This window comes from Megascapheus bottae, chromosome 22, assembly GCF_031878675.1.
Source record: "Megascapheus bottae isolate mThoBot1 chromosome 22, mThoBot2.hap1, whole genome shotgun sequence".
In the NCBI taxonomy this organism is placed as follows: domain Eukaryota; kingdom Metazoa; phylum Chordata; class Mammalia; order Rodentia; family Geomyidae; genus Megascapheus; species Megascapheus bottae.
Window position 1 is genome coordinate 5,374,079 of NC_143530.1, and position 22,226 is coordinate 5,396,304.

Sequence of the window (22,226 nt, forward strand, 5' to 3'; positions counted from 1 at the left end):
TCTACTCCTTAAAAAAGAAATGTAGCCGTCCTTCCTCATAGTCTTAAAATAGAAATTAGAGTAGGAAGGAACTTTCATTAGATTTAGACCAACTATAATCTTTATTATTTTAATTTTTTTTACATTTGTAAAACCTATGTTCTATGACTTCTAAGTCAAACACTTAAAATGTCTCTTGCAATAGTGTTAAGCCATCTGCAGTATCCATGCAAGGTAAAATCAGTCAGCTAATGAATGAGGCATGTTAGGGAACATTACATAATTATAACATTACCCAGTATGGAGCCTTGCTTTTAGGGGTAAGATTATGAGCAGGTGACCTGATGGGCTCAGCAGATATGCGCGCCATTCTTGGACATGGGCTTGCACATTGTTAAATGCAACACTGATTACAGTAGCCTAGACGCAGAATTCACCCAGGTGCCAAGCCATGGATGAATGCACAAAATGTATATATGCAGGAAGGAATGTAGTGAAGAAAAAAATGTTTTTTAATTATCCAAAAGCAGCAGGCATGCCTATAATCCTAATTACTTAAGAGGCTGAGTTCTGGGGACCACAGTTCCAAGCCAGCCGAAGCAGAAAAGTGTACAAGATGCTTATCTCCAATTAACCATCCAAAAGCTACACCTGGAACTGTGGTTTAAGTGGTGGAGTGCTAGCCTTGAGCAGAAAAAGCTCAAGAATAGTGCCCAGGCCCTGAGTTCAAGCCCCAGGACCAGTATACACTAAAAAAAAATGATCAGAACCCATGATGAGTTGTATTCTGTTTTTTCAATCTATGACCAGAAGCAGGGGCTAGTTAGCAGGAATTGGAAATGCCTAAAAAAATCCCAAATATAATAGGCACTAAGTAACAGGCTGGGGAGCCTGGCAATGACCTGAAAGGACGTATTATATGTTCAATAAGTGGTAATGGTGGTGGTGTTTATCACCCTAGATAACTTGTAAGTGGGCTGTACTCCTACTATATGAAAAGCAGGAACTTGTCTTCAGCTCTTGCCCTGATACAAGAGAGGCAGGTTGTCATGACAGAGTGTCTACCTGTTGATCTTGATGATTGGGAGCCAGTGTTGAGCAAGGCTGGGGTGACAGTCCACAATAAATCCCTGGCGGGGACTGAGCATGTCAGAAGAAGAAAGCAGAGCAAGTATTCCTATGATCCAAATGTTGGAGGCATAAAACAGTGGCAACACAAAGGCTCTTCTATTTCTTGATGTGTCAGAAAATATCACTTCTATTCTAAATTTCCCAACCTCTCTTTGATGTCTGAAAGTAATGTATGAAGTCCCAAGGTGAAACAAACATCTCTTTTCATCACCATTCAAACCAACTCAAAATTAAATGCTATTCAGGTCAGAAGTTCTAGGGATTGGAGATGACTCAGTGGGAAAGAAGTTTTTCTATAGCACTTGAATACCTAAGAGTACAATAACATGAGAAAGTTAAAAGCAGCAGAAAAACTGCCATTTGAACACTTACAAGTTAGGTGAAAAAAATAAATATGAAGTTCAAAAAATAACATTTCCCCAAAGCCTATAACTCACATAAGATCAGCACACACACACACACACACACACACACACACACACACACGCACGCACATGCACAGACATCCATGTGCTCACACACACACAGCAAACTTACACTGAGATATTAAAATCCATGTGCAAATGGATTTCTTATTAGTAATTTTAAAGAAGATGTAACTTCTTTTTATAGACAGAGTCTCGCCATGTAGTTCTAACCCTCCAGCCTTGGCGAGAGGCCTTCAAGTGCCCAGATCACACCTCATACAAAACGGTCTTAGCTGGACTTGACCTTTAGTATCTGTACCTGAAATGACGTTTTTATGTTAGGTTTCTTTTTCCTGACTGGCCAATCAATTCTGTTACCCCAACAGACCTTTCTACTTCAAGTCACTCTGGATACAATCTGATTTTACAGGTGAATATAAAAATACAGGAACCTTTGTCTGATACACGGCATCCAGGAACCACATATACAGCTTTCTCTCGTTTCATTTACAAATGTATACATTTATTTTAAAAACCAGGCCTACTGAGTGTCCGCCTGTCTTCATCTCAGGTTGTTATCCTCCTCCTTGCGGAAAGAGGAGGGGCAGGTGGGGTGTTCCATGTCTTCCTCCACAGGTCCTGGTTTGAGGGTAGGTGGGGAGAGCCTGGCACCCTGAGGGATGCCCGCCCTCCTCCTCCCTCCCCAGGGTCACCCGATGAGCGGGTCGTCGTCCTCATCCTCGTCCTGCAGCTGCAGGCGGGAGAAGGGGCGCGGTGGCGTGGACAGCCGGCGCTGTGCCAGGATGAGGAGGCAGCTCAGCGTGGACAGCAGCAGGAGGGCGCCGGCCACGATCCCCACGGCCTCGGGGAGGCGGACGCACCGCTGGTCGGCCAGCAGGCACTTGGTGCGGCCCAGGGAGCCGTTGTGGGGCCGCGGCGGCAGCCCCAGCACGTGGCACATCATGGGGTAGATGTCCACCAGGTCCACGGTGCCCTGCGTGTGGCCCCGGCGGAAGGCCGGGCCGTGGGCCGCCAGGAACGGGTGCATGCTGGGCAGAGCGTTGTCGTAGCCGTGGTCGCCCACTGAGGAGCCAAAGGACAGAGCCGCACGTGAGTGACCACCGCGTCCCGGTGGGCCTCCAGGCACACGGGCAGACCCTGGCCCCCTCGGCCGCCCGCGTCCCCGGGTCTGACTGTCCTCCCGGCCCCCCTCCCTCTTCCTGAGGTGCCTACCGCCCCACGCCCACCCTGCTCACTCCACCGTCCATCTCCACTCACCCCAGACAGCACCAGTGGTTGAAGGAGGAGGAAAAGGAGAGGGGTCAGGCAGGTTCCAGGAGGTGGGGAGGGCATGGGGACAAAGCCTCTGCAGAGACAGTGGACTGGGGGGGGGGAGTCCACAGCGCGAGAGCCAGGCAGGGACAAGTCCACAGAAGGGGTTCTTGGACTGAAGGCGAGGACTAGCCAGATGACTCCAAGTGAGAATGCCAGGACAAACAGACTCAGCCAGAAAAACACGGCTATACCAGTCCCGGATGAACTCCCCGTTTCTTTCTTTTAGTAATTTTTATTTGCATCAGTGCACTTAACAAATGCCCACGTGCACAGTAAGTACACATGTTTATAATGACCCTCTAATAATGTTTGAACTGTTTCATTATCAAAACAATTGGAATGAATAGGTCAAGAATCCAGAGAGTATGGTTCCTGTCATACTAAAATTTGCAAACTGGAAATGGAGCACTAAAGGATCCTGCGCAAGCCCCGAGTTCAAGTCCTAGGATGGGCTCCAAAATAATAATACTTTTCATTGCTTATGTCACCAAAAGATAAGCAGGCCCTGCACCTGTTCCTGTAAGCCAAGCTTCACTTCAATCTTCACTTTTGTGCTTTCATCCTGTAAAAGCACAGTCAAGGACTCAAACAGGCTAGCTGGCCCACAAAGCCTTGAAACGCTCTCTGGCCCTTTCTTGTCAAAAAACTGATGGACTACAAAGTATGATTTAAACAAAATGTTTTCAAGTTAATGGAAAATACATATCAATGTGATTCCATCAATGCAATTCCCTATGCTACATCTATTTTTGAGATGTTGATACACCTAATTTTTTAATTAAAAAAAAAAATCCGGTTTGGAAAGCCATATAATGAGTGATTGTGGTCCTTAATGTACTATGTTATCTCTCATCTCTTTTTCTGTCCCTTGGTTATCTCATATGGTTACAGTATTTTACCTTGTTATCTGATATATTGTATATATGTTTACTTGGTTATTTGAAATAGGACAGGGAAGAGGGGAAAACAAGATGAGGGGAGGGATGAGACAGGGTATCAGTGTTTGTGAAGTAATGCACCTTCTATCTGGTGAATGTAATGTAACCCTTCTATTAATTACCATAAAAATATATGAAAAAATCTGTTTTGGTTCTAGCACAGTGTTCCAAATAAATACTGCAGTCAAGAAAACGATTTCATCATGGTAGAATGACTCAAGGTTACTCAACTTTTTCAGGTTACTCAAAAATTTTTTTAACATACACAAGAAAAAAAATTGAAGAAGCTCATCACTTTGAACTGTTCACTTCCTTTTTATTTTCTACAATTCCAGAGACACATCTTGAAAATTACCAACAGTAACTGCAGTTAGGATAAGAAAGTAAAACTAATTTCACCATTAAGGTTATTAACCCCCTAACCTAAGGCTAAATTGTGGTGGCTGTAAATTACTATTAATGAAAACACGGAGATCTAGTCAGAAAGAGGCTATGTAAACCCTTGTCCCAGAAGCGGACACAGTGTGATGTATCCCTAGAATGTAACAGAACTAGCCTAGATAAATACTTACATTTCCATGATGATTTGTTCTGCACAATTGTCCAGCCCTCATCAGCAACCATGATGATAGGCTGGATTCGATCATTATGTTGGTAGTGGAGTCTGTCGGGAATGTCTTCTTTGAGATAAACATTCATGTGAGGACTACAGTTTTTCAGTTTGTCATAAACCTCTGTTTTATCTATAAAAAGGAAATAGCAAAATTAAAAAAAAAACCACCATTTGCTGGTTAGGAAAACATTTGCCTAACTAGAGTCACTGTAAGTACATTTTCAGATAGTATTATCTATGAAATCACCTCTAGGTCTTAGAGACTATAAGAGAGTTACACTGACACACACACACAGCTCCCTTCCATTCTGTGGACAATTCGGTAGATTTTTACAGAAAGAGGACAATGTTCCTATCGAATGCCCTAACTAAATATTATGTATTACTTGTTACCTGTGAACTGATGTTACAATCAGTAGAGGACATGTCTATCTTAGGATGATCCAAGATTATAAGCATAAAAATTTCCCTTTTCCTTCAGTGACCAGGGAAATCATGTCTAGGAAGCAGGAAAACGTGTTTAGGAAAAGTGAAAACAGAGAGGAACAGTCACTTGATCTCACAGGCCACTTACTCAAACGTGTGAACTTTGCAAATGAAAGGAAGTCCCTGAACTACAAAAGCCGAAGCTCTGCTCTTCTGTGAACCCCTCCTCCCTCTCCAACCAGCTGCCTCATCTGAATGGCAGAACAGCTTGGCGATGTGCACCTACTTATTTTGGGAAGAACTGCAGCCACTGGGCTCAAATCTATGAGGCTGTAGCTGGAGGGGTCGATGCAGTGATCCAGGGGTATCATTCTCTTCTCTGAGCACTGGCTCATCCCATGATCGCTTGTAATGATCACATTAATATTTTCCCACAGTCCTAACAGCTTCAGCCTTTGAACCAGACCACCGATAAGGCCGTCTATTTCTTTCAGAACCCTGCTCATGTTGTCTCTGTCTTCAGGGCCATATTTGTGGCCACTGGCATCTGGTTCTTCCCAATAGAGAGTCGCAAAGGTGACTGGTGGGTTGGAATGGCTGAGCCACGTGGTGATATTCCTCAGTCTCTCCTCAAATGACACCGAGGGGTTATAGTTCATAAAGTAGGAAGGCGTGGTGTTGTGAATGGGTACATCCGTACCTGGCCACATGGCAGCCGCGCTCGACCTGTTTTCCTGCAGCTCATTGGTCACCCAAATAGGGACCGCCTGGTTCCACCAGAAAGGATCCTTATCATCAGCATCAGAAAAATGTTTCTTGGTGTGACTGTCGTACATGGAATTGGCCACGATGCCATGGCTTTCCCCGTACAAGCCTGTGACAATGCTGTAGTGGTTTGGGAATGTTTTTGTGGTAAAAATGTTTTTCACGTGTTCTACCAGGACACCTTCCTTGATAAAACTCTGGAGGTGAGGGAACTCGTAGTCCCGCAGGTAGTCAGCTCGGAAGCCATCAAAGGAGACCAGGAGCAGCTTGGGTGGCGAGCTGTAGGAGAAGTTCCCTCTGCACCCAGGGGCAATTGCGGCGAGAAGAAGCATTACCAGTAACTTCATGCTGACCACGAGGACGCCAGCAGGCCAGGGGCCTAAAAGGCAAGCACACAGCTCATCTGTGGAATGAAGGAAGTTACACTTCAGCCATCAGGAACAGGCAGTGACACCTCTCTTTTCTTTCGGGTTTTTGTGCCCTTTCCCCGGGTGCTTCTGGCCCAACTCTCCCTTAGGTCAGATTTTAACTTCTTTCCAATAACTTGGTCCAAGCAAATCTGCCCATCTGCTGGCAATTTTTAGAATTTATCTTAAAGATAAGCAGGTCTCAAGCCAAGTGCAGAGGCTTTTTCAAGTTACCTCTAAGAGTTGAGAACACCAATACAGTTCAACAAATGGAGACTCACAGGCTAAAGAACGCATTTCCTGCTCCATCACCCACCATACTCAAAATTTAATTCAGTGTCAGTCACAGACCTGTAAGAACTAAAGGTGAAAAGTTCCTACAGGGTATGCAAAAACCATTGGTGAGAAAAAGAAAAAATAAATAAAAAGAACTCGATCAAAATTGAAAAGTTTTTGCTTCGAGTTAGTGACAAGATAATCCATAGATCTGAAGGGAAAAATATCTGCAAATCATATATCTGATAAAGGACTTATATCTGGAATAAAGAATGGTTATAACTCAATAGAAACTCAAGTAATCCAACTAGAACACTGGATTGAGCAGGAAATTTCTCTAAGAAAGATTCAGATGGCAAACAAATATGCAAAACAGATACTTGACATCATCAGTTAAGGAAAATAAAATATAGTAACAGTGAAAGACCACACTACACAGACTGTGATGACTGCATAAACATGACAGGCCAGCAACTGCTAGAGAGGTACTGGGGAGCTGGAACTTTATGAACTAGTGGGAATGTAAAAACAGTGGTGATCAATGAAAACATACATCCATACAAAACCTTACACACAAAAGTACCCAGTAAGGGCCGGGAGTTTGGCCTAGTGGTAAGAGTGTTTGCTTAGCATGTGTGAAGCTCTTGGGTTCCATTCCTCAGTACCATATACACAGAAAAAGCTGAAAGTGGTGCTGTGGCTCAAGTGGTAGAGCACCAGCCTTGAGAAAAGGCCAACGACAGTGCTCGGCCCTGAGTCCAAGCCGCAAGACTGGCAAAAACAAACAGTTCCCAGTAAGATTAATGTCAGAGTAAAATCAAGAGGAACAAACAGCTTTCCTCCGTGAGGTTATACTTGAATTTAAATCTGTTTGTGTGCAGTTAATTTTGAGACTTTTTCTTTTGATTAGCACTATTCACCCTTTTGTTTTTAGCTTCTAGTAGGCAAACTACAGTTTGCTCTTGCTCTGAAGAATCTAATGTGGTTGTTTTTCATTTCACCGTTCAATCATTGGTCTTTGGTGTGATTACCGATGGGTTTAAATCTTTCATATTGCTACGTTTCCTATTTGCCTCAACTATTTGTCCCTCCAGTTTTCTTTTATGGTCTTCTTAAAATTAAGTGGGTGATTTTATTTAAGCAGAAACAACTCAAGGACCCACTAAAGGATAAAGTGCATTATACCCCGGATGAGATGTCTGGCAACAAGAAGGAACAGAGCACTGGCGTATGCTACGACCGGGATGAACCTTGAAACGCTGCCCAGAGCGGTCTCGGCCCACTGGGACTCGAGTCAATGCGACCATGTGTCAGCAGTCACTCAGGGCTGGGAAGTAGGAGGGCGTGGGAGGGAGGGATGGACGGCTGATGGTGGCGTCTGCCCACTCCAGGAAGCCTCGCACCTCAACTGTGTCCTCGCCTTGCACCTGCCGCTCGTGCACCCCGGAAGACAGCTGAATTCTTTACTGTCAACGTGTACCCCGTGACCCCTGCCCCCCCCCCGGGGCGCCCGCCGGCCCTTCTTCGGGAGGCCTGGAGTCCCCGTTCCCCGTTTCCGGGACTCACCCTCTCGGAGCGTCCACGCTGTATAACAACAGCATTATTAATAACAATAATAACTAAGAGTGATAATCGCAATGCCAGCCTTCTCTGGGCATTCCTAGTGCCCAGACAATGTCTTCTAAATGTAATATCTGGTAACTAACTGGTGGTTTAAAATATGGCAAGGAGGCGAGGGCAGGGGCGGGGGAGGGGGAGGGGGAGGGAGGAGGCAGGGGGAGGGGCGGGGGAGGGGGCAGGGGAGGGCCGAGGTCATAAATTCCTGGTTTCCTCAAGGTAGCCGGAAACTCTTCCCAGAGGGGAGACCCGCGCCCGGCCGGCCATCGGGGGCGCCGGGACTGGGAGCGGGGGTCGGGGGTCACCGGGTCCGGGCGCGGGGGTCGGGGGCGCCGGGGTCGGCGCCGGGGCAGGGCAGCGGGGTGTGGGGGTCGGGGGTCGCCGGGGCCGGGCGCGGGGGTCGGGGGCGCCGGGGCCGGGAGCGGGGGTCGGGGGCGCCGGAGCCGGGAGCGCCGGCAGCCGGGCGCGGGGCTCGCGACAGGCTCTCGGGGAACCGCGCCCCGCAGCCTCCCTGCTCGGCCCCTCGTCCGCCGCAGAGTCGAGAGGGCCCGGGGGCCGCGCGCGGCGGGGGCGCGGAGGGCGGGGGACTCACCGCGTCGCGTCCCGAGGCACGGGGGCGGGGCGGGGCGCGGGAAGCCCAGGCCGCGGGCGCCAGCGGGCGAGGAGACCCGGAGCGCGCGACCCGGAGCACACGACCCGGAGCGCGGCGCGGCCCAGCGCTCCCGCGGCGGCGCGTGCGCAGTGGCCGCCCTGGAGCACCGCTGCCGGGTTCGCCCGGAGCAGGGAAAGCGCGGCGGCCCCTGCGGCGGATGAGACCTGGGAGCGGATTGGATGTCCGAGCCGACCGAGGATGCGACACGCTTTGTGATTGGTCAGCTTCACGTCTCGCCTGGAGGCAGGTGCGGGTGGGCGTGGGAGTTGGAAAAAGTTGGTTTCTCCCCCTCCACCACCACGCCCAGGAGTTGTCAGCCCAGCTGTGGGTGCCTTTCCCGGGCCCAGGCCCCGGGGTCCCCTGAACGCTCCGCTAGCGGGTGGCCAAGCCCAGAGCCCGGGTCACCACTGTGCACCTGCCGCCCCGGGCCGGCGAGGCCTCGACCGCTTCCCCCTCCCCGGCCCCGGCGAGGCCTCGATGGCCTCGATCGCTTCCCCCTCCCCGGCCCCGGCGAGGCCTCCACGGCCTCGACTGCTTCCTCCTCCCCGGCCCCGGCGAGGCCTCGACCGCTTCCCCCTCCCCGGCCCCGGCGAGGCCTCGATCGCTTCCCCCTCCCCGGCCCCGGCGAGGCCTCGCCGTCTTACCCGCCCGAGGGCGAGGAGCCGGGCGGGAAGGCCGCGGTCGGTCGCGCGGGGTAACGGCGGGCGGAGGAGCGGGAGGCGTCGGGCCGCCCGCTCGAGGGCTCGGCGCCCGCTCGGGCCCCTCCGCGTCCGCCCAGCCGGGTCCGCCAAGCCCGCGTTTCCTCCTCGGAACGCGGAGGCGGCGCTCAGGTTCTGGAATCTGACCTTGGAGAGGCGGAGGGGCCCGGGCCGCCTCGTCCGGTTGTGCCCGGCCAGTGGGATCCGTGGAGGGCTCGGCCCTCCAGGCTGTCGGGCTGGAGGGCGGAGGGCGGTGGAGGCCCCCCCTCCCCTGGAGCCCCCCGCAGCCGCCCTCCCCACGCTCCAGCTGAGCCACCTTCCCTTGTCCTGGCCCTGACCCTGAGCATTCGCCTCCCCACCTGCACGTTCATAGCTCTCTTCACGCTCGACGCTGCCAGGTGCATGAAGAAAGCACTCGGCTACGGTTCTGACCTTGGTCGGGGTGGATATTGGGATGGTGGCCGTGACCCGGATCGATTTCCGCATCTGAATCCAGTCCAGCAGCGGGGGGACTGCGGGGATGCGCACCCATCCTGTGCTCACTCTCTAGGGCCTTGCGTAGTTACGAAGAAAACCCAGGACGTACAGGGGATCTGTAGTGAAAATAGCAGTTGTCTGGGCACCGGGAGAGAAGGGGCTCCCTTCCTTAGAAGTGTCATGGGATAAAGAAGGGGCCTCTTTCCTTAGAAGTGTCATGGATAGAGAAGGGGCTCCCTTCCTTAGAAGTGTCTTGGGATATCCAGGTGTCGCAACTGCAGGAGGCAGTGCTGACCAGAATCCCCTGAAACCAGAGCTGGGCTGAAGTTGCCCAGGTTGATTCCTAATGCAGTGGGCCCTGCCTTCCTACTCTGATTGCTGAGCTCAAAATGCAGAGTCTGCTTGCTCCTGAAGGGTTAAGATTTGCCACAGGGGCAGCAGAGGGAGATGAACTGGCTTGTCTTGGTGGACAAGTTTCACTAAAGAAGGAAGGGTTTAGCAAGAGTCTGGAAGAAGGAACTCAACTGGAGTTAGAGACACAGACTTTGATAGAAAGGACTTCTTACCTCTTTAACGTCTGGGTCAAATCAAAGTCCCATGCAGGCTGCCCTTCTCGACCAGAGGAAATAATCAAGAACAGAGGGACTTACCATATGAGCACAGACTTCCATTATCCCTCTCCTATGTCTTTATTGCTTCAACCATAGTTTAAATCCTCTTTCAAATGGGTTTAGATAAGGCTGTCATCTTGTAGAACAAGGAATGCAGAGGGCGGGCAAATTATAAGACTGAATTAACAACTCAACAGTGCTCCTCTTGTACTGGGTTCTTGCTAAATTTCAATTAATAGAGTTAGCTTCTGGGTTTTTTTTTTCTGGTAATAACGAGTTACCAGGAAGAAGCCTTTGATGATTCATTTTTCACACTTACTAGGTGATAAAAGTGACTTCCGTTCTCTTTCTCTCTCTCTGAAGCTTCCAGTGTCTGTCCTTCAGTCACTCTGGCTAAAATGGTATGGGGCAGCAAACAATCTTCTAGGACCAGCGGTTCAGTTCATACCTGAGACAGAGCAGGGCCCAGGGACATTTTTTCCCAAGCTATGCTTAGCTTCTCATGGCAGCAGGTGAAATGGCACCAAGTTCACTGTAGTTGTGTTTCTAAATGGAAATGTCACAGAAACCCACATGTGCTTTGTAGACATAAACGTTTTATTTAGGTAGACAAAGTAGTAACAGTCATGTAATATTCTTTCAGGTCAGCTTTTGAAAAGAGAATTTCTATGAAAAGCCTTTTTAACCTATTTTGCATTAGAGACTGAAATCACTTAGAAGCAATACTCTGAGCTCATCACTTACAAATGAATGTTATGCTCTAGAATGAACTGACTTGGCTAAATTCACGAAAGCTAATTCAACTAGAGTCAATGTTTCCACAGTCAATGGCAGATTTGAAAGTAGCATGTTAAAGGAAGTTGTTTTGGTTTTTTTGCTTTTGAAAATCATATGAGCTAGACTTAAGATTGGATATCTATTCATACACCGAAAATGAATTAAAAATAAACCTTCCTATATTTTTCTAAGTGAAAGACATAGTTCATTAGGCAATCATTTCTCTTTTGAAAACTGTAAAATGAATAGATGCATAAGAGTTAAAAGAGTAAAAGGCAGTTGCCTTTTGCCCAAAGGGGTGCCATGCCAGTAAGAGCTAGGCAAATACACCAGGCAATCTACTGGGTTTTTATCCCAATCCAAACTGTCTGTCCCCCTTGTCGAGGAGTACAACTGATTACCAAGGTTAGAGAGGGGGCCTATTCTTTCTTATCAAAGGTTTACATTTTGTTGTCTCTGCCCCAGCTGGCTGGGACCAGGGCTGGGAACAGAGTGGCAGTTGGAGGAGGCTGAGGAGGTGAGTGGAAAGCTCTCACTCAAGGTGAGCTTATTCCTTTTAACTCGGTTGATAAAGATCTACCATCCTATCAGGGCTAGCTGGTCACAAGCAGCACACGATATTTGCAGTTTATTATTTGAACACTTTGGGGCAAAGATAGGAGAGTTGGGAGAGCGCAACGGAAGGGGTGACATTGTCCAAAAATAACTGCCTCTATCTGACTTTTATAACTATAACCCCTCTGTGCCTCACCTCTCCATAACAACAAAAATGCTGGCTAGTCATGAATAGTACAGATCATCGTTAGAATTGAAGTCAGAAAGCAAATCATTGCAAGAAACATCAATCCCAGGAAATATCAACTTACAAGATGGAGTAAACTTTGGTTTGACAGAAAAGACTGCTCCCCCCCACCCACCACTCAGTTGACCAGAGTCAGGTCAAGAGTTAAAAGTTACAGGAAAAAGGTTTCAGAGCCACACCCTGCCCAAAGAAAAACAATGGGGGCTGTTACTCAGTTTCAATTAAACAAAACACAGAACTGAAACCAAATCACTGAATTTCATACCCTTCAAGGTCTACTTTCTAATATGTATTAGATATTAATGTAAAGAAAACAATGCAGACTTTACCTTAAATATGAGGGAAAAATTGTTAGGAATCTTAGCTCTGCAGTGACTTTGAAGTCAAATTGGTTCAGTGAAAGTGGGACAGCCAAGACCCACAGTAGCTGCAGAATCCTGAGTTCAGAGCCCTCCTCTCCTGCTAAACCCAGCTGCTTATAATCTCTACACAGATGGCCTAGGAGGCAGTCAGTTTCATGAATTCTTTATAAACACTCGAATACATGACTGAACAGGCATCATCTGTGGGTCACAGCTGGAATGATTACCAACTCCCACCACGAGCCCCTAGCTTCCCCACCTCCTCCCTCCCCAGATGATAATACAGGCCATCACAGAGGCTAGCCACCCTTCTGTGGTTCCATCCAGGCTCCGGTGCTCTTTGGGGATGTGTGCTGTGGTCCAGCCTCCAGTTGACTCTGTTTCCTCCTCCAGCTGTGCTCCAAGACCCCGTATCACCCCACTCCCCATTCCATGTAGTTCACCCCCAGTATGCAGATATGCCTGTCCCAATGAGCTATTTCATTATCACCCCTGGATTTCTTCCCGGATATCAGCAGAACCTCTCTGCCCCCAAAAAGTCATGGATTTCATATTGCCCTTCTCCCATAACTCCTTTATACCAGGCCGTCCTCCTCGCCCACTCTGAAGTGGCGCTCATGTGTGTACACATTCCCACGTTTGTGAAAGTTGTCCTCTTGGATTAGTTGGTATACCTGCCACAGGTCACATGGGAATCATTCTCTCTCAATTCTGAAGGCTTAACGTCAAGGTTTTAGCAGGATCACTTTCTTCTACAGAGTCTGTCCTTGGCTTATTTAGAGAGTTGCCCTTCTCCTTGAGTTCTTCACTGACAAGTTCATATCCTCATTCCTTTTTAGAAGATGAGCTATCATATTAAATTAGTATACACCCTTATGATCTTCTTTTAACTTACTCACCACTTTAAAGGTTCTATCTCCAAATCTAGACATATTGAGGATGTTGGCTGACTGGAATACAATTCAGCGCATAAACACATCTAGTCAACAAGATGGGCCCGAAGGTGCAGCCACAGTCTCCTTTGCTGTCAGAACCTGACATACATTCTGGCCTGTGTCACACAGCCTCCTTTGGTGATGCAATTCACCTGTCTGCTGACACGTCCCCTGGGAGATCAGCCTTTGTGCTGAAGAAGTCCCTGGCTTCCAAGCACCTCCACCTGCCTCCCACCATCCTCTATTTGCAAAGCTGCCTGATATCTTATTTCTCAACCCTTTCAGAGATGCCTCGAGCCACCTCCTCCTCTTCTGTAGTCTCTGCTCCACTGTCCTCCCCAGCTTTGGCCTGGCAGTGCCTCACTGAGGTCTGTACTTCGAGGCTCAAAGATATTCTCAGTTAGGGAATCACTTCCTGTCACTCAGTGCCAGCCTACTCCCCACTCAGAGGGTCTCCTGTCTTTTAGAATGGCACCAGTCCCTGCGTTGCCTGATGATGGCTGTGTCAGCAGCCTCCTGTGTATTTCTCAGCTTTCTCGTTCCCCCAACTCACTGCTTTAACACATCATCCTCTGCACACTGGCTCCTTTCTCAGGGCTCCACAGGTCATTTCTGCTTCAGCACCTGTGTCCTAATCTCACTGTGGAATCACCATCCATGCAAAGTTTTCTAGGTTGTACTTCCCACAGTCACTAGGTCTCGGCTGGAATAGAAAACGTTTTGGTAAAGGAGTATATGCAAATCGTTCACGTCAAAGACTGAAAACTGTAACTGTGTAAAACCAGAATGATTGGGATGATGGATGCACAAGTACGGTGGGTTCTTGTTCTCTGGCGGTATAGAGATAATTCCAGGAAGGATGAGCACCATGGTAATGAGTTTATTTAGCAAAGAGAAATTAAAGGTCCGTCAGAAGAGAGAGCTGTGTGACCAGGAAGTCAAGGTTGTCCACACAGGGTCATGGGCTGTTCTGTGCCGTCTCCCTTCTTTTTTCCTCACTTATGGCAGTTTGTCAGGTGATACTTGGTTCATTTGAAACAAGCAAGACCCTCCCCTACACAGTTGCCGCACGATGGTGACTTGTAAGAGGGCTGGCCTGAGTTTAGAAATGCTGTGCAAGTTTCAGAAGTCTGTTCTTCATGGAGTAACTGCAGATTTTAACATGTAAGAAGCACTGTCACCGGAAGCCATGTGAGGTCCTTTAAGAGGAGACGACTTACTTGAGAGAGTTGGCGAATCTGTGACAGCACGTGAGCTAATGTTGGAAAAGTTAGGTAGTCTTAACAAGCTATGATCAGCTCATGGAAAAGGTCCATTGCGTTTTTCCCAGAAAGAATTGAATCAGTCGATCTTAAGTGGACAGTTGGGAAGAATCTGATGTGTCTTTTGCCTTGTCACAAGCTAGAGAGACAGAGACAGAGAGACAGACAGAGAGAGACAGAGACAGAGAGAGACTAGAAATCTGTAGAATCCTTTGATTTTATTTTTTGTCAGTGTCAGTATCTTCCGTTGCTGAGATGTTTCTCTAAGACCAGCTAACAATTTTACTCTGCCTGATTTAACAGCTCCACAGCGGCTACTGTGTATGCTTTCACAAACTCCCTCTAACAGAAGCCTCAGCTTCTTTGTGATTTGCCATTCACTACATGCCTTATCTGAATAATGTCATTTCTTGTCACCAGAAGCATGGTAAAAGCAGCTCCCTCCCTGAGTCCACGCTTAACTGAAGAGCATTGATTTTATCCAGATGATTCTGGCCTCCCAGCTCTGGCACATTTTGAGCTAGATTGACTTTCGCTTTCTGTTAGTGTGGACACATTGACACAGGCTGGCTTTTGACTTCACCCAAGAGAGCAATCATTTGTCCATTTTTCTTAGAAAGATCTGTACTCTGCATCGGGGTTCTTCCTTTGTACTTGTCATTAGTAGGATGTTTCACCACTTAAGTTTAAAATGTGTATGTGGCACCAGTGGCACAATTATTTTGCTTTGATTATTGTTCTAGCCCTGTACCTTGGATTCGGGAATATATCCAACATTCCTATTTTCAACTCTTGAAATAAGTCTGTTCTGCACACCGTAATTTTCTTCATCCTCTTCTGAGACTCGTTGTTCACAGGGATGGTTGATGGTGGACGTGTAGATGAGGGTTTCGGATGACAACATGGCAGCAGTCATCAGAGGCCAGCTCACCTGCATCTGTAGGAAGCATCTCACTGTATCCTGTCTCTTCATCGCTGCAGTTCTGCCCTGTTTACACTTCCATCCTTCCTACCTGACATTGACTGGTTTCTGAGCCACCACAGTAGGGGCAGACTGGCCCTGGGCGGCCACTAAGAAGCATATTTGTCTGTCTGGTATGTTCGTACCACCTATCCCATAATTCAATGTGGCCATGAGAACTTGTGAAGTTTCTGAATTTTGAGTGGTTACCCTGTGGTTACCTTCCATCAGGGCCAGACTAAATGAGTTCACCAGCATTTTACAGTTGGTGAGTTGGATGTTGGCATGACCTTAATGGGTTCTGTATCAATGACTATTTAAGCCTGGGTGTTTTATTTCTTGTGGGAGATGGATTTCCAACCTTCAAAGCTTACACAGGGCAGTCTCTGTTCCGTGATGTATAAGATGGGGAAGATAAGATGCCTTGATTCAAATCTTACCATCCAGTACGTCCCTGAAGGTCTACTGCAGGCCAAACAGTAGTAACCCAGGAAAGAACCATGGTATAGTTTCCTCCTACAAGGAAGGACCTCACCATCTAGGGCTCCTTTTACCCAGGCCTAACTTGCGCCATGAAAATGCCCAGATGGTGCAGTTGGACTGGCTTTTAATAACGCCGCAGCGTGGCCCCAGGGAGAACAGGAAAGCAAGCAGCTTCTCTTGTTTCAATGGTGGAGGAAATCAGGCACATCAAATGAGAAGTCTGGAAAGTACCTTACAACATTTTAGAGCTATCCATCACCCTGAAGGCTGTGCAGCTGGGGAAGTAAGGCCTGAGAGAGTTCACAGCTGGTGCCTGTCAGACCTGGGACTTCTACTCCGACTCCTGGAGCAAATCCTGAGCTCTCTCCTCCCTTCATTCATCATGTCTGCCTCCAATATTTGAGTTTGGTGTTCTGTGGTGCTCGTGTGAAACCTTCCTGAGTGAGTGTTAGTGAGCAGTCTTCAGGAGATTCTCACCCACACTGGGATTCCTAAGAGAGCACAGGCAGGTTTCCTTGTTTGAATTAAAATCATGGCGGAGTTTTTCATCTTCACAACAACTAAGGCTGCTCCCCAGATGTCACGCACACTAGTTCGAGGATGCCACTACTCAGGACTCAGGACTGGAACACAGGAGTCGGGTGGGTAGACGGATTGTGAAAATACCACCGGCAAAAGAATGGCCAGCTCATGCTTCCTGTAGTGGGTGCCCAAGACTCTAGAAAGAGTCAAGAGGTTGCCAGTGAGCTTGGCCCCTTCCTCAGCTCTTCCAACAATTGTTTTGGCTCTGGCCCTTTGCCCCTCCTGTCTATGATGGCTTAGATGTCCTGCTGTCTGTGCAACTGGCCATGTCTTAGGACATAGCAAGTGAACTGGACCTGTTCGTGTACAGTAGGGAGATGGGAGTAAAGAGGTGAGTTTCAGATGCCAGGGAGATCATTCTGCCGCTTCCTCTAGGCCCGGCCATCTAGCACTTGGGCTAGGGTACAGAGGAAGGACCCATGGGAGCATCACAGACTACTAGTTAAAAGGAAGGTCCCGATGTGCATTTTACCAAGAAAGTGACCCACCACTGCACAGATGTAGGGTATAAAACTGGAGTTTCATCTTGTAGGTCCATTAAAAAGCCACAAATACACAGGCTGATTAGACGTCGGGGTACAAGGGGACAGAAAGCTTATGAAACGCTTCCTTTTTGCCAGCCATGGTGGTGCATACTTCCAATCCTAGACCTTGATGGACTAAGATGACAAGATCATGAGTTCAAGATTAGCCCGAAGTACATAGCCATACCCCATTTCAACTAATAACAACAAAACAGTTATCGCAGCTTTGTAGATAATTGGAAGGAGGCCTACCTGCAATAAAAGGGGATGGGAGGTGGACGAAGAGAGAAAGGCATGATTAGAAACTGAGACGTATTGTACTAGATGATATGGCTTATCTAAGAAGAGGCAGTTTCTGATGCCGCTGCCCCTTGCTCAAACCTTGCTGCTGTCCTGACTGGCATTATCACTTCATCAGCCAACTAGTCTAGACTCTGAGACTGAACTACTAATGGAATATTGAACTAGGAGTTACTGCTGGAACAGGAAGAATGTAGCAAGTCCCAACCCTGCTTTGTCAGTTAAGTCATCAGCAGGTTCACAGTCAGCCCTGGGGACATGAATATGACAGACTGTCAGTCTTGAGTCAGGGAGCAGAGGCACAGGGAGGGAGAATTTTATATCCTCCCACAATGTGACTACAATGAGCGTTTCTTTCATTTAAATTTTTGTATTTTGTGTAGACCCCATGCATGCTAGGCAGATGCTCTACCACCAAGCTAGCTCGTGATACCAGACATGTTAAATTTTTCTTTACATTCACAATGAAAGGACTGTTCATTGGGCAAGAAATGCTGGGGGAACGAATCTGATCGAAGCAATTCTCTACACATCCTTTATATAATTGATGTTCATGCTTAAGAAAGAAGAGGGAAAGAATAATGTTGTGGATGATGATTGTGAATGACACTGGTCCATTTGGTTTCCCAGATAAATGCCTGCTTCTGCAGCCTCAACATGGAGACTGGGGACTGGCAGGTCAGAGGGGAGAGAGAGCGTGTCTGCAGTACCGGAAGTCCCTCCATCTGTGCCAAAACCCACGGCATCACCAGCCATCCTCAGGCACATTGGAAAGTCACAGAGCTGCCTAACTCCAGGAAGACTGGAGCCTTTCCACAGAGAGGAAGGAATGCTGGTTCCAGCAGATCCACAGAGTTATTACTTGGTTTGTGTTTTGTTTGGCTTCGCATTTTTCCCTGTCACTTAGTATTTCTATGCTGATGAAGTGGATGGAGATTAAGACATGGTGAAAGGTCAAAAGCTGACAGACAATGAATGTTGCCAAATAGGGACCTGTTGGCAAACTCGCCCACAGTGTCGTGGCCTATTTCTGCCTACCATCTTTGGAGAACTAAAACGTGGGCCAAAATAACATCATTTCCAGGAAAAGAAAACGAGTGGAAATCTACCATAGTAACATAAGAGCAATATCAGGCCTCTATTTTATTTCCTAATGGTTTCATAGAATTTTTTTGAAATAACTGCAGGAGAGTAGTAGATATGTTTGGATTGGGGGGGTAGCTTCTAGCTTTCTAGAAGCCTCTACCAACAACATGTTATTTTTAAAAATGATCTTTATTCTTCCCTCTCCCCATTAAAGTGGGACACAAGAAATGCTAGGTCAGTGGCCTGTGATTCTCAGCCACTCACAATTCTTCATTTTTCCTGAGTTTCAAAGATGTTCCTGATGTAAAAATCAATGTTAAGAAATTCTTTAAAAAAAAAAAAGATGTTCCTGATCTTTAGGTAATAAAGAAGGTAGCAAAGAAATGTACACAAAAGAAAGTAAAATTTTCCCACAGTCCCATTTCGTATGCATGAGACTCTGTTCGTGATGAATGTGTGTCTGTGTAGTTCTAAAAAGTGTGCTTCCTTTACCTGCACAGAAAATTTTGTTCCATACAAATCCATCAGGGAACCAATAGTTATATAGTGTTTCATGCTTTATTGTTTAGTGATTGTGGAGCAGAAAGCCATATTCTCTCTTCCTGCATGGCCTGCTGTCAGGGGCGTTTGTTTTTCTGCCTGGTCCAGTTGCCGGGGGCTGAGGCCGAGAGGATGGCTTCACAGGATCACTTGATCTGGTCATTTTTCTGCAACTCCACACAGCTCTGATAGGTATGGAAAGATCTCTTCTCTGCAGCTGCAGAAGAATCTTCACATAGGATGGGGTGAATTCTCTGCCTTCAGTCTGAGTTTTATATGCTAAGTGGCCTGACTTTTAGCCTATTTCTCTGACTAAAACTTGAAGTAGAACCTGCCAGGTAAGTTAGAGACATTTCTAACCATGTACAACAAGACCTTCTACTTCCTCCCTCCCTCCCAGAGCAGTGGATACGGAAAGTCCTGCCTCCCCAGCCCTGGTCACTTAGGCTCTGGAGGTTTCTCTGGGCAGCCAGCTCTTTGTTGGCACTGGGCCTCCCTTGGTCCACAAAGAACAGTCAACACATTGTTCTCAGTCAGATGCACAGTGCTCCACCCTCTGGACCGGGCACCAGCTCCCTCTGCTCCTGGGCTACTTTGACTTTCTAATCAGTCCTTACGTCAGGGTGCTGACATCTAGGCAGGGAGCCAACCACAGAACAGGGAGCCCCGAGGCAGAGCATTGCCTCCATCCCTGACCTGCTGATAAGACCCTGCACCATGCCTCTGCTCCTCCTTCAATGCTATCTTTAAACAATCAAATGTGAAGTTTTGTTTGCGTATTAGTTATTTTTTTAGATGTTGTCATTTAGTCCTAAGTACATGCCTAGCTTGTCTAGAAGGTAAGCCAGCTATGCAGAATGGACACAGGGGTCAGAATTCAGAAAACTGAGCAGGCACCAGTGGCTCATGCCTGTGATCCTAGCTCCTCAGGAGGGTAAGATCTGAGGATCATGGTTCAAAGCCACTCAGGCAGGAAAGTCTGTGAGACTTTTATCTCCAGTGAACCACCAGAAAACAGAAAGTGGCTCTGTGGCCCCACATGGGACCAAAAAAAAAGAGAGAGAGAAGGAATTTGGAAAGCTGGTCATATCATCTCTCATGGTAGCATTTCCCTTTTGGTTTGAATAGCAATAAGATGAACATTTCCTCCAGTAAGATTATATTACTTCTGAGAATGTAAAAAACAGTTCTGTTCTCATGTGAATTTACTGATCCATCATACTTATTGGGGCATAGCAAAGGAAGGAAGGGAGGGAGGGAGGGAGGGAGGGAGGGAGGGAGGGAAAGAAAGAAAGAAAGAAAGAAAGAAAGAAAGAAAGAAAGAAAGAAAGAAAGAAAGAGAAGACTTTGTCCTAAACAGCATTTCAAAAACAACCACATTTTCTTTGCAGTCTACTTTGAAGATGTTTTCCAATGTTAAAAATTAAATATTAAAATCATCAGGTGAGAATGTTATACAGTACACTTACCCCCGGGGCTTACGTCCACTTATTTCTCTTTGTTGGTCAGTTGCTCCAGGGTAGGTGCCCTGTGTAAACCTTCAAAGCAAAGCTGTGACCCCAGTAAGGATCCTGCACCCCCTCAGATGGCCAATGCAAATCAACCTGGAAACCTGAGATATCTGTGGTTTTTCACTTGAAGTCAATTAACAAAAGTAGTTCATTCAGCAAAAAAAAAAATAAATGAAGTCAAATAATATCATGGTTAAATGGTAACACTGACTTAGAGAATTTGATTTCCTATATGAAATGTCAGACATTTGTAAACCGTCAACACCTACACAGGGTCCCATTTTATAGCGTTTTATGAGTTGAACCTTTCCCATCAAGTTGTTTTATTAGAATCCGGGTGAAGCATGGGCCTGAGATGAAGAACCCACGTCCCCAGATGTCTCCCTGCCCTCAGCCTCTCCAGCCACCCTTGGGAGCCTCAGTTCATATGGATTTGTGTTTGCCGACGTTGGGGGACCTCTTGTCAGAAAGTAATTGAAAATCCCGTCATAGGCTGCTTTTCCAGGCTTTTGCCACTACTGCTTTCACGTTATCTGAGTGCACTTTTGTCAGTTGTTGTTTTATCTGCCTAGCAGCAGAGGGGCTACAAACTGTGGTTGCTTTCCTATACTGTCTACAGACAAAAGCAGACAGTGCCTCGTCGTGCTCACTGACGGGTTATTTTTGGTTTTATTTTTTTTGTTGTTTCAACCTCGTTCCTAAGCTGCTTTTGTTGTGAACCACTGTGAGTACCTTATCCTGCCAGGACCTGGAGCAACACAGTCATGGAAACTGGACTGTGGAATTAGTTATCCAGGCACAGGGGGCCTGTGCCCTTAGCCAGCAACAGACTGCCCAGGATCCAATTTACAGGGTCTTTATCAATTATCAAACACGGAGTACATGCAGGAGGTGAGGTAGCAATCTCTTGGAAGTTACAGACACAGGCAAGTCAGTCTCAGGATGAGTGACTGCCTTATCTTAGGAGGTAGAGGTAGGCAGCAAACAACCACCATGTGTATGGGCCTTTACCTTAAACTAAGGTCCAAGGAAATTTCAGTTGTGATTAACTCACAGTTAGGGAAGAATCTTAGGCCCTGAAATGCAAAAAGCAATTGATCTTTCTCAGCCACTCCCAGCTTCCTTGGAATCAGAGAATAGCATTCCAATTTTATTAGAACTCCTGGCTCAGCATTTACAGGTTTCCACATGCTTTTTTGTTTGCCCCTTTTTTTGTTAGTGTCAAATAGTTGTACAAAGGTGTTTCATAGTGACACACCCACATGGGGGTGCAATGTACCCTGATCACACTTGCCTCCTTTGTCCCTCTCCCTCCTGCTCCTCTTCCCTCCAAATCCACCATCCTCCCATTTCAACCACTCCATGGTTCCAATTTCACATATGTGAATAAAGCATTTTGACTGTATCCACCTTCCTTTATACTGTTTGACCTTTGTCTCCCATTCCTGTCTCCTCCCCACAGCCTGTCTACTTTCCTGTCATGTGTGTGTGTGTGTGCGTGTGTGTGTGTGTGTGTTTATAAATGTATTCTGTATATTCTGTTGTTTAAAGGCATTTCACCTTGATGTTTCACACATCTTTAGTTACTAAGCTTCTTTGCTGACTGTCTGCTTAACTTTCGGCAAATGGCTTTATTAGAAACTCTCACTTCCTTAGGTGTAAAACAGAAAAGCCAATTGCCTCTTACAGTTACACAAAATCTAATGTTTCTCATGAACCCCTTCAAAATGTGAGAGTTATCAGCTCTCACCTGCCAGAATGTCCTGTAT

At 47.1% G+C, this 22,226-nt stretch overlaps 2 protein-coding genes across 6 annotated transcripts in view; one reads left to right on the forward strand and one right to left on the reverse strand.

Annotated features, from left to right (window-relative positions):
* Positions 1 to 113: 113 nt before the first annotated feature.
* On the reverse strand, positions 114 to 13,212 carry Enpp4 (ectonucleotide pyrophosphatase/phosphodiesterase 4). Of its 4 annotated transcripts, none has more exons than XM_090355548.1 (3): positions 13,173 to 13,212; positions 4,363 to 4,533; positions 114 to 2,600 (listed from the first exon to the last, which is right to left on the reverse strand). In XM_090355548.1, the coding sequence occupies exons 2-3, from the start codon at positions 4,487 to 4,489 to the stop codon at positions 2,227 to 2,229; spliced, it is 501 nt and encodes a 166-aa protein (XP_090211674.1). In that variant the 5' UTR covers positions 4,490 to 4,533; positions 13,173 to 13,212; the 3' UTR covers positions 114 to 2,226. The 4 variants fall into 4 exon arrangements, with proteins under 4 accessions (XP_090211674.1, XP_090211672.1, XP_090211671.1 ...); XM_090355546.1 differs by lacking the exon at positions 13,173 to 13,212 and adding an exon at positions 5,530 to 5,997; XM_090355545.1 differs by lacking the exon at positions 13,173 to 13,212 and adding an exon at positions 5,116 to 5,997.
* Positions 8,559 to 22,226, forward strand: part of Clic5 (CLIC family member 5) — a 110,390-nt gene continuing 96,722 nt past the window's right edge. For both annotated transcript variants that reach the window (XM_090355541.1, XM_090355543.1), the window contains exons 1-2: positions 8,559 to 8,793; positions 17,951 to 18,173. In XM_090355541.1, the coding sequence (XP_090211667.1) occupies positions 8,704 to 8,793; positions 17,951 to 18,173 (313 nt within the window). In that variant the 5' untranslated portion in view covers positions 8,559 to 8,703. The remainder of the gene's footprint in view (positions 8,794 to 17,950; positions 18,174 to 22,226) is intronic.

Bases quoted from the DNA above. Each gene is read 5' to 3' on its own strand.
- Enpp4 (XM_090355545.1), bottom strand. From the start codon at position 5,941: ATGAAGTTACTGGTAATGCTTCTTCTCGCCGCAATTGCCCCTGGGTGC. The intron at 4,534-5,115 runs GTAGGTGCACAT...TCCTTTTTATAG, and splicing joins TGCAGTTCTTCCCAAAATAA to ATAAAACAGAGGTTTATGAC. The intron at 2,601-4,362 runs GTAAGTATTTAT...TTGGCTCCTCAG, and splicing joins GAACAAATCATCATGGAAAT to TGGGCGACCACGGCTACGAC.